Here is an 11488-nt window from a genome sequence, read left to right as displayed (position 1 = left end):
ACTGTATCTTGACCATCTTCCTGATGTCACAGTGCCAACGGACAACGGGAATTCTTTCACTAAATAAATACATGGCCTCCCAGTGGTGACTTACCAGGTGGGTTAAAGACAATGATATCATCTAAGAGCTTAGACATTTCCTGTTCTAGGATGGCTAAGGTGATTTTTCCATTTTGTTCCAAGGAGCTGAGGAACTGAACCATCTGATGAATGAAAGCTCGGCACTTTGGAACTGCATCCTGACAATAAAAAAAGAATCATTTGAGCAAACCCACACAAATAGTGTTAACGGAGTATTCCCTGGGAGCCTGGCTCTGCACTGACTGCTTTGGCAGGGAGTGCAGAGGAGAGAGCAGGAAGTCACGCAGCAGAGTTGTCTAAGGGCCTTGTGTCTAGGGATATGCAAATCTGTGGCAACATTTAGACTACATTCCCCCAAATTCTGGTAGAACACTCTTCCTTTTTTACTACATTAAAACATTAACTACACACTAATTACTTGCCAGGCACATTTCCAAAAACTTTTATGTTCATTATCTAATTTAATCCTCACAACACTTTGAAATAATGCAATTATTTCCAATTCGGAAGTGAAAACCGAGATCAGAATGGCAGTGAGTAGGAGACCAAACTCATCACTTCCCTGCCATGCTGCTGCTAATGACATTCTGATCACTAAACCACAATCTTTTTGGCCTCTTGTTAGCATGTGACACTGCTAGTAAGTAAAGGCTTACCAAAAGAGATAAATAAAACTAAAAGATCCAAGAGGCCAAAATATGAGCACACATGATAGACACCTCCCACTTTCTCTGATGGGCTGTCACAGCACTCATAGCACTCATGCTATCACCAGCCCTGAAGAACACCCTGCCTTTTAAAGCACCCACTCAACTTACAAGATGTTTCTGGCTGTCAGTAGGAATGGAAAGGCCTGCAGCCACTTTTAGGAGCTTCACAATTAATTCAGCAGAAGATTCCTTAGCCAGGAGGATGGCAGGCTGGTAATGGCTGCTAAAATAACCTAGTACACTCTGATACGACACAATATCCACAAGGTGCCACGAAAGGGAGCTCGTCTGCCCAAGGAGACTAAGTAGAGGCGAATCCTAAAAATGAAATACAGTTCTTTAGTTCCAGAGCTCCCATTTTCCAGAAACATGTATCTCTAATTAGTCTCTGAAGTGTCCACTAAGATGGTCTATTTGATTAGCATAGAACAGTTAAGACATCAAACACATGTCTACTCAAGTTAGGAATACAAGTAACCACCAAAGTCTTAGCAAAAACACATTAAGATTTGTAAGTATTCAGAACCTAATTTTCAAAGGGGCTTTCTGATCTGGTTTTAGAACTAGAAATTAATACGATGTAAAATAAAATTGTTATATTCTGTGTCAGTGTGGTTCCCTTCATAAACTAGAGTTAGATTATATAAACTATCCAAGAAAATCAGGTACCTAGTTAAAGGCACATTCCATGTGCCGACGAGTCACACTGATAGAGGCATCAGGAGAACAACTGAAAAATGACAGCTCCATAGAGAGTGTGGATCCAGGGGTCCTTGCCAAGCTTTATCATAGGTCTCCAAACTTACCGATTGGTCAACCAGTTGATCTTCTTTTGCTAATAAAATCATCATGAAAAGGAGGCAGACAACCATGCTCCGGGTCTCAGGGAGGGGACTGGGACTCCAGGCATCAGAGAGCACACTGATCCAATTGACTTCACAGAGTACAGATCCCAAAAATAAGAAGCAGCTCTTGGGGCTTCCACGTTCCACCTGAAAGAAAACAAATCAAAACCAATGTTTTGCTTTAAGCTATCTTGGAAATGTATATAAATCAATGTTTACTAAATTATGTTTTTAAAAAATAACATTTTTTCCAGATTATAAAAGTCACCCATAATCCTGCCCCCAGGGATTTGGAATTAACCATCTTCCTTTCGTGGACAGTATGTGCCCATTTTGCAGCTTGTTTGGAGCTCACTGTTTATTCTTCTACTTCTTAGCAGGAGAGGAATGAGCTTCCCCAGCTCTAACCAAATGGCAACTCCCTGCCAGAGTCACTGGTGCTGAGGGGGGCTATCGCAGTCCTCAGATGTGCTGGGACAGGACAAGGCTGAGATCTACTAGTCAATAGTTCCCACAGCACAGTGTGAATCACCATCTGGAGGACCTGTTAAAACACAGACTGTGGGTTCCCACCCCTGGAATTGTTCATTTCCTACGTCTGGGGCGGGTGCAGAAATCTGCATTTCTAACAACTTCCCAGGTGGTACTGATGCTGCTGGTCCTAGAACCATACTTTGAGACCCACTATACTTGTATATATACATCAATTGCCTTTTTAGTGTAATGTTAAGTTACAAAAATGTCTCCATATCATTAGTCTTTATAATTTTTGATGGTATAATATTTAATTAAATCCTATTTAAAATTATTAGGGATTGGGGGTGTGGCAAATATATTATAAAGTATATTGCCAATGTCAAAGTTCTCTTATAAGCCTATTTCAAGTCTGTTTAAAATAAAACATGGCTAGCTATAAACTTTTCCTCTCCAAATGAAGATTAAGAAGCTCCATTCCATTTATAAAATCACAATCGATGGACTTTGGTGATGATTCCTATCCTCCCGTGACCACCATCATTACACCATGCTAACTGCTTATTCTTTTCCTTCTAGAGAATGACTCTTAATCCCCCTCTATAACCTGCTCTCTATCCTCACCCTCAATCCCCTCAAAAAATGTACTTATGCCAACAGGGCACGCAGAACTAAAGGATGCCCAGTTTCTGGGCAGGTCAGGGTCATCTATCACTAGACTAAAACTCCTAGAGACAGAGACAGTCTACAGCATCATCCCTTTACAGACCATCCTACTGTTTAGCCTGTCATACGGCTAAGGCTGCTCTCTTCCCTAAATGCCATCTTACAGCACTCCCTTCCACATTCATAATGGTAATGAATATCCACTTAGTGCCTCTCTCCCATACTCAGCCTCGCTATAAAATCATTCTGAACCCTGTATTTCTCTAGGATGGACCCACAGAGGGGGCAGAAGCAGCTCTGGGTGGAGTCTCCATTTAGAGCACTGAAAGACTGTAGTACATTTTATTAACCGTCACAAATAACTGGGCCTGTAGTAATTAAAGCACGTAAACTGTTTCAATATAAATGTGACACTGAGTTAAGAGTTAACACAAATGACGTGATGACCATGAACAAACAGACTGAAACAATCGTATAAAGCGAAGATTATAAACGGTTTTTAAAAATGGAAACTTAATAAGAACAACAGCGCTGCCCGAGTGGTATGTGAGTGACACTGCTGTGCCTGTTTTCTGTAACTATTGCTCCTACCGCAGAGACTTTCCCACACTCAGTGGCACTCTTCCAGGTCACCTGAGGCTTTATATAATTATGATGCATCACTGGTGTTACAATGCACTTCTCTCTCCTACAACTTAATTATTCCCTTGCATAACTGCTTAAAAAAACTAATGGCTTTTACCAATTTCCATTTTGCTTTAATATACCGTTTACCAGTAAGTAGTAATGATACTATTGTAGAAAACCACACATACCCAGAAAACATCAAGTAGAGCATGACACAGTCATTAAACTATTACTCACAAGACAATATTACTAAAGTCTACTGACTGCCATATTGTAGACAGACTCTCTCTGGGTTTAAAAATGGTCCCATAAATGTTTTCCAGATATCTACCAACACCATAAAGGGTTTCCACGGGAGGATGCTTTGCACAAATACCATGCAGGCCCACAGAATGCAGGCACAGCCCACTTCGGCACACACAGCAACTATGCCTAAAGTCCATAGTGAAGGGGAGCACAGGCTGCTCCCTAGAAGCCAATCTCTCCAGCTGTGGAGAGGGAGGGGCTTACTTTGAAGAAGGCCTCCATGAGCACCTGGTCGGGGTGCAGGTCCCTCCACGGGAGTTTCCCGTAGGCACTATGGAGAGCATACAGGATGAACTCGGGCATTTTGGGCGCTGTACATGCTTCACAATAATGCATCAGGTGTAACCGAAGGGCTCCTGTGTCACCCGGCAACAGCTTATCTAAAACAGAAAAAGAAAATACAGCTCAAGACTTTTTGATTTATCTTTTTAAATAATAATAATACAAAATATGATTTTGAACTAGAAGTCTAAAACCTAAGGTTCTCGATAACTACACAATTTCAAAGATTTTCGCATGTTGGGGGGGTACTGGTGGCAGGTTAATAATAAAGAATGGTACTTGAATCACTTACTGGGGTAACTGGAATGAACAGCTGGTATGTGGGAGGTAGCTGGGGTGATCAGTTTTCCTTCAGAACTTCTAAATAGATGGCTTTTAAACTCAAATACATGTCCACAACCCTAACTACTTCTAGATATATCCCCTTAGTTGGTGGCCCTCAGCATGTATTCGGTCTCTTGCATTTAGCACTTTGTTCATTTGGCACCTTGAAGGAATCCAATATTCCTTGAAGGGAAATGTTCCAAATAACTAAAGCATAACCCTTGGTGCAGTAAAAGGAGACTGTTAACTGTCATTCAGGTGCATCATTCTAAAAGAAATCTCACACTCTTCTGTGACCTGGGCCACTCGGTATTATCCTCACAAGAATCAATTGCTTTAGTGCCTGAGGAGCTAATGTCAATATAAGGGCCATTTAGCCTAAAAAAAATGGTTTCAGCCTTTCTGGTTCTATGCAAAGGAATGCAGCATAGTCAGAGAGAGAGAGCCACACACACTAAGGAGAAACCTGATGGTGTTTCTCAATACTCACCTTGGGAAAAAGTGAGCATCCACACATGGTACAAGTTGAATTATCATTCCTAACATTCCTGTGTCCTAGATGCCCAGTCCTTACTCAACTCTACAGCACGAAACATTAATGCATGTTTTTAACCTTTTAAGATAAGGTGAAGGGTAGCATTGTTAAATATGGATAAAGACAGTTTTGTTTTAGGTAAGGATGGATACATAGGTACAAGATGTCTTAGGAGGTAATACCTTAGGACAAAAGTAAGCTGGTCCCAGCCCAGACACAAATAGGTTCTGTGACCTCACAACTGAGGGGCAGAGGGAAGGTCCAAGGTTTTAGGGAACAACAGGCAGAGCAGCATGGCTGGAGTAGAGAGAGTGTTTTCATTAAGAAGCCATGACACAATGTTGAGATGGCACTGGCCAGACATATTTGAATGCTGAGCTATAACATTACACTTAAAAGTTTCTGAATAAGAATAGGACATAAATAGTATTTTGGGAAAGTTAATCTAGTAAATAGACAGGAACAGAAACTGGATATAGGAAAACAGGTGACTATGGCAAGAATCTGAGTTGGGTGGACCTAATATCCTCATAAACCTCCTAATATAAAATATTTCCATACACTAAGTAAAATATTAACATCTTTGAAAATGCGTAGTACACTCAGTGGAAGAAAACACCAGGAGCCAAAGCAAAGAGAGACTAGGAAACCAGAGTAGTAAACTGATACTGAAGCCACAACTGCCCTGGGACTGTTTGCTTATGCTGGGTTTTAACAGCACAAGGAGACAGAAGGCAAGATCTTCTGAGGAACAGACTCTCATTTGAAAGGATAGACCGGGGGCAGGGCACCTTCTCTACCTTAGCCTTACTGTGATAACTGAGGACTGCCTGCAAGTTTAGTTTGGACTTAGATTTCATAAGTGTGTGATGTGAGAAACCCCAAGCCAAGAAATTACATAATTACAATTGGCAACAAATGCAGACTTTCTCTGGAGGCCTGCACCCTCATCCTAGTCCTTACAGAATCTCCCTAGATAGTCTCTCTAAAGGTGGGCTTAGGATACAAAATTACAAAATACACAGAAAACAAGCCTCTAAGAATAAAGAATCCAAAGGCACATCCAACAGCAGCATAAGCCGCCCCACAAAGGGAATTTCAGATAATGCAATTGTTGCAAGCAGATCATAAAGGAAAGAAGCATGTTTAAACATTTTAAAGAAGTAAAAACTGGAATTTTAAATGAAAGAAATCCAGGTGGATTTGAAAAATAAATAAAATTTCTAGAAATTGAAATGAGAAATTCAATACATATTTTTAAAAGTTGATTAGATATAGCTATAGTTAGAGACACTAAGAAAATTGGAAAAGAAACATCATTTGCCCAAAATGAAATACAAAAACAAAAAACCATGAAAAAGAAGTCAAAGTCATAGAAGACAGAATGAGGTTAACAAGGGGGACTGACAATATTTGAAAGAGAAAGACTGCGTATTTTCCGTAACTGTTGAAACTGAGATACTCACAAACAAGACAAGAGGTTACAAACTTTACACAAAATACTGTATGAGTGATTTCCTTTGGTTAAAGAAGACTGCCTACTAATTAAAACAAAATTAAATAAAGTAGGAAAGCGGGGGCAAAAAGATTAACTGAATGATTTAGGGACAAAGTGAAAACCAATCAGAGATATAACATCGTCCTACCTTTGAAACCCTCATGCAATGAGCCGATGCAGTCAGTGAACAGCTGCACGATGCTTGAGGCCACCACAGTATCACTCTCTAGCCAGGGGTAATGTCGTTGGCTGTTTTAGATCAATGAAATGCGCTCAGAAATGAAATACCATGATTACACTACTCCAGGTCCCAGAGCCTAGGGCCTTGCCCAAGTCACAGAAAACAGTTATGTAGCCCTAAAACACATTTAGGTCACTTCCAAGGCTGTAAATTCCTGGAGGTGAATTATAGCTTGTAATTTTCAACCACATAGTTTTATATACTTTCCTTCTTAACCTTTATTCCAACATAATTAAGTTTCAGAAGTGTGTTTTATATCCAATTAAAATTAACAAGGTTTTATATCCAATTTATACCCTTGCTAATCCTTTGCACATCTTGGTTAAATTTCAAATGCCTTAGAAATACACTGTCGGGGGAAAAGGAAGGGAAGGAAAAGAAAGAAGGAGAGGAGAGGGGAAGAGAGGCGGTGGGAAGAAAGGAAGGGGGGAAAAAGGAAGGGAAGGAAAAGAAAGAAGGAGAGGAGAAGGGAAGAGAGGCGGTGGGAAGAAAGTTTCATGTAACAAAAAGATGCCCCAAAATAAATGGATGGGAAATAACCAAACAAAAAACTCTTCATATGAAAATTTTATTTTCTGAACCTGGTCCAGAAAGTTTAATATTAAAATAAATTCCATTAATTCTTCCTGGAAATAAACAGGCAGCCTGCATTATGGTCAGCAAATAGTCACTACAAAATCCTGAAGCAAAGATCCAGGCCCTTTTCTATTTCCTTCAAGGTATTAAATAACATTTAGTCTCATCTTTTTAGTGTTATGTTATCTAAACCTAATTAATGAGAGCATCATCTGTTTTTTTGAAATTAAGTACCAAAATTCATTCAACTTCTTTACCATGGAAAACAGAAACCGAGTGTACAGTTTTGCTTCAAAATTAATATCAAGATAATAGCTCTTATCAACTAGACTAACAACTCCACAAAAGAAAATGTCTTAAGTTTCTTTCATAAAGAAGCATTTTCTAAATTTAAATATGGCCTTAACTTAAAAAAATTAAATCTGTGAAACACCATCAGAACCTTAAGTCTATAAATTTCAAGGGAACTTGAATATCTGAAAAACAATGTACCTTTCATTGTCCTGTAAAACCAGGATCCATGGCTTAAAGAGCTGGATGATCACTGAATGCAGGGATCGCAGCACTAAAACAAAGAAAAATTTTTAGACACAAGAAACAAGGGTACCCTGTGTCAATATCATTAACAACATTATATAAAAGAATCTACTTATTATCTGTATACTCATAAACTTATGTTGATATAAACTTATGTTTGTTTGTACATTAAACAAAATGTTTAATGTACCTAAGTATGTTTTCATTTGCTATAGTGGAATTCCCTGAATTGAATTTTTATTACAAAATGTCATAGATAATTTTATAACAATACATTTTTCAAAGATAAATGCTTAAATATTCAGGACCCTTTTCTTAGCAAGATAACTAATAGGAAAGAAGAGTTGGAGATTGAACTCTATCTCTTTGTACCCCGCCCTACAAAGGAGAGGCAGAGACAAGCTGAAGCAAGTGCCTACTGTCTAAGTGAATAAAGGTATGACACACATATGGGTTCACACCTAAGCTATATTTTTCCCATTTCCTCTGCTTGACGCTCAGATAGTTTTATCAAAAGATCCAAATCTCTTAATGTGTCTATTCAAGTCTCTTCTAATGGAAAGTCAAACCACCCACCTCCATATTGCACTCAAACATATTACCTGTTTTGCTGCTAGCAGATGGGCCTTGGGCCAAGCAAGCCATTTCTGAGTCAAGCAGCCTTTTCACAAGATAGCCCAAGAATGTCTTCATATCACCCATGTAAGGACTCCATTTTGAGAACAACCCAAAACTTTTAAAGTCCAATGTGGATAGCCGAAGCTTATAAAAAAAGTTTGAGAGCCACTGTATAGTCTCCATTACCTGGAAGAGAATGGTTACAAGCTGCTCACTGGATGTCTACTTGCAGCAGAGTATTACAGTAGGCTGTGATAGAAGGCTTTGACTTTGCAAAGTTATATATCACAGGAAAAGTAAATCATATTTCAAACTTTTTCTAAAGTAGAGGAACCATTCTTACAAATAAATTTCCAGGTGGAGCCAGATCACAAAAATGTATGAAACTGAGAGCTCTGTGGGACATTGCCTGAAACCCTGGCTGAAGGAGCCAGTGGTACAAGGTTAAGAAGTAGGTGGGGTAAGGTGGGGAGGGGGTAGGCCTGGGCTACTCTTGAACAGATGGGCAAGAATCACACTACAGTGTGAGAGAAAGGTGATCCAGACAAAGAGGGAATGGGGGAAGCAAGTAACTGACAAAGAAAAGGTGAGGGCTCTTAAAGATAATGCACAAACCATCAGTAGATGAATGGATAGAAAATCTGTGGGACATATACACCATGGAATACTACACAGCTGTAAAGAAGGATCTCATACCCTTTGGGACAGTATGGATAGACCTGGAGAAAATTATGCTAAGTTAAGCCAGGCAGAGAAAGACAAATATCACATGATCTCGCTTAGATGTAGAATCTAATGAACTTAATAAACTGATGAACAGAATAGATTCAATGACATGGAAGCATAGATCAGACTGACCAATGTCAGAGGAATGGAGGAGGGCGGGTGAGTGGAGGGGGAGAGAGTAACCAAAGAATTTACATGCATATATGCACAACCCAAGGACACAGACAATGGTGGGGGAGAGGCACTGGGGAGGGGGATGGGAGGGGGTAGAATGGGTCATTGGGGAGAAAAATGGACATCTGTAATATTTTAAACAAAAATTAAAAAAATAATAATTAAAAAAAGATAAACAGCTTTTTAGATACAAATTTTAATTGTGTTCCAATTGTTTAAATAGCAAAGGAAATGGATAAGAAATGCACAGACAAAAACATCACACACTAAAAGCTACACACCTGCTTATCTGACAAGAGAACATCAGGAGAGCTTTGAAGCACGGTGCTTTCGGCAGAAGCTGCCCCCTGCTGGCAGTTTGGGGCAGAGCAGCCCAGGGCTCTCAGAGTGGATTTCCAACACTCGGGACTCAGCAGCTGCTCAGCAGAGCCTTATGGGGCAAGGACAGAGGACAGCAAGTCAGCATCTTTAACAAACTAAATTTTTCAACTTGAATCAAAGAACACATGAATTTTACAAAGGAATGAATATTAAATACAAATCCAACACAATTCATAAAGATCTATGGTGAAGAGACCGAAGCAAAGAGAACCTATTGAAAGAACTATCTACCTGAACACTTGACTTTCCCTGTTACTGATAACCCTGCTGGGAGTAAGTAAGCACAGCTGGAGCCATCTGAGCTGGAATCTGGGAGGAGAATCCTACCAATCGGACCCCAACTGGGTGTAAGGTGCATTTTCCTGGTGGGATAATGTGAGACAAATAATGGTGACAGGACAGGAGAGATTGGGTGCAGATGCAACAGCAGTCTAGGCTTTCTTCAGAATGTGTCATATTTAGCCCTAAAACTCCACTCGTACAATGGGCAAAACCTAAAGCAACACAGAGAGCATGCAAAAGTAGGGGCTACCAACCAGCAGTCTGCTATTTGCAAAGCTCACATCCCAGAGAACAGGAATAATACCCCCTCAGGGCCTTCCCACCCGGAGATGGCATGAGGATCAAACAGAACAACAGAGGCTCATAGGTGCAGGTCTGAGGGGAAGGATGATGGGTCAGCTGCAGTACACTGAGTAGGAGGAGTCCAGGGGACAGGAAAGGGTTTGTACCCAACTGCTGCCCGTGGTCTGGGTCTTAGGGCAGAGGCCAAGAATCAAGCTGTAAGTGTGGAAGTCATGCACATCTAGAACGGAGAAGAAAAAACAATAGGCTCACCCAGGGCAAATGAAGAGAGCAGATGAGCAAAGAATGGAATGCCAGGAACCGACATGGTGGCCAGGGAGGGATGGGAAACCAGGAGGCTGGAGGTCATGGAACCTGACAGGGGTGGTACTTTATTCCTAAACCTTTAATTGAATTACTTTCCCTGGGAAGTAGAAATTTTCTGCTATATGCAAGTCTATGTTTGTCTACATAAACAGTGTACAATCTCTTAAAAAGGTTTTGGGGGGGGGAAACATATACTTGATCAAATTTTGAAAATTTAGAATAAAAATTAGCTATGCAAATATGCATCAAAAATTGTACAAATACATTTCCCTATCAGTATTCTCCACCCGCCATGCAACTTCCCTCTGCAGGAAACAATGGAAGCTTGAAGTGATTTGAAAATGAGGCCACACACTTCAGTATTCTTCAGGTAGTCCACTTCATGAGATCATTAACTTACTCATTAAATAGTTTGTTAAGTAACACAAAGATTTGGCATAAAGCAAAATTTAGTTTTCCATTACATCTATAAACAGTATAAAGTCTGAATGAAAAAGTAAATACTACCTCATTTTTGAAATAAAATTCCTGTGTAGTGAAATTCTAAAAATAAAAAAGCCTGCATTCTTTATTTCTCCTCTAATCTCCAATACTCCAATGGGAAACTACTGAAGGGGGACAGAAGCGGTGGGAATGTGGAAATTTTAATACTGCCCTTTCCCTTGGCAAACACAAATACAGTCTATCATTATATAGGGCTAAAATTCATTTGCAAAAATTAGGGGGGAAAATCCCTAAAATGTATTCACTGTTTTGAACTACAGAGAAATCAACTGTCACATAAAGAGCAGCTTCCTTTTCTCACCAAATCTGTATCAGCAGAGTAATCAAGCTCACTTTTACCCCATTCTAGACACCTGGAAAGTCAAGGGAGAGAGACGGGTGCACAACTATGGCCTCCAACACCAAAGGCTAAGTGCTGCCTTGCCCAATCAGGCCCCTTTCTAACATTTCGGACAATAAATGACCATTTTTACAGGTAGCAACCTTTGAGGC

General features: G+C 40.0%; 1 protein-coding gene across 1 annotated transcript in view; it reads right to left on the bottom strand.

Moving 5' to 3' along the window:
- The window catches only part of EPG5 (ectopic P-granules 5 autophagy tethering factor), an 83104-nt gene that overhangs the window by 10068 nt on the left and 61548 nt on the right, over positions 1–11488 (bottom strand). The window contains exons 32-39 of the mRNA XM_081148240.1: positions 9502–9650; positions 8305–8506; positions 7658–7730; positions 6497–6597; positions 3914–4089; positions 1598–1783; positions 900–1109; positions 95–239 (exon numbers count right to left, since the gene is read on the bottom strand). Coding sequence (XP_081004366.1) covers positions 95–239; positions 900–1109; positions 1598–1783; positions 3914–4089; positions 6497–6597; positions 7658–7730; positions 8305–8506; positions 9502–9650 — 1242 coding nt within the window. The remainder of the gene's footprint in view (positions 1–94; positions 240–899; positions 1110–1597; positions 1784–3913; positions 4090–6496; positions 6598–7657; positions 7731–8304; positions 8507–9501; positions 9651–11488) is intronic.

Source organism: Miniopterus schreibersii, assembly GCF_964146895.1.
Source record: "Miniopterus schreibersii genome assembly, chromosome: 10".
Classification (NCBI taxonomy): Eukaryota; Metazoa; Chordata; class Mammalia; order Chiroptera; family Miniopteridae; genus Miniopterus; species Miniopterus schreibersii.
The sequence above is the reverse complement of the archived record's forward strand: the minus strand, read 5'-3'. Positions and strand labels throughout refer to the sequence as shown.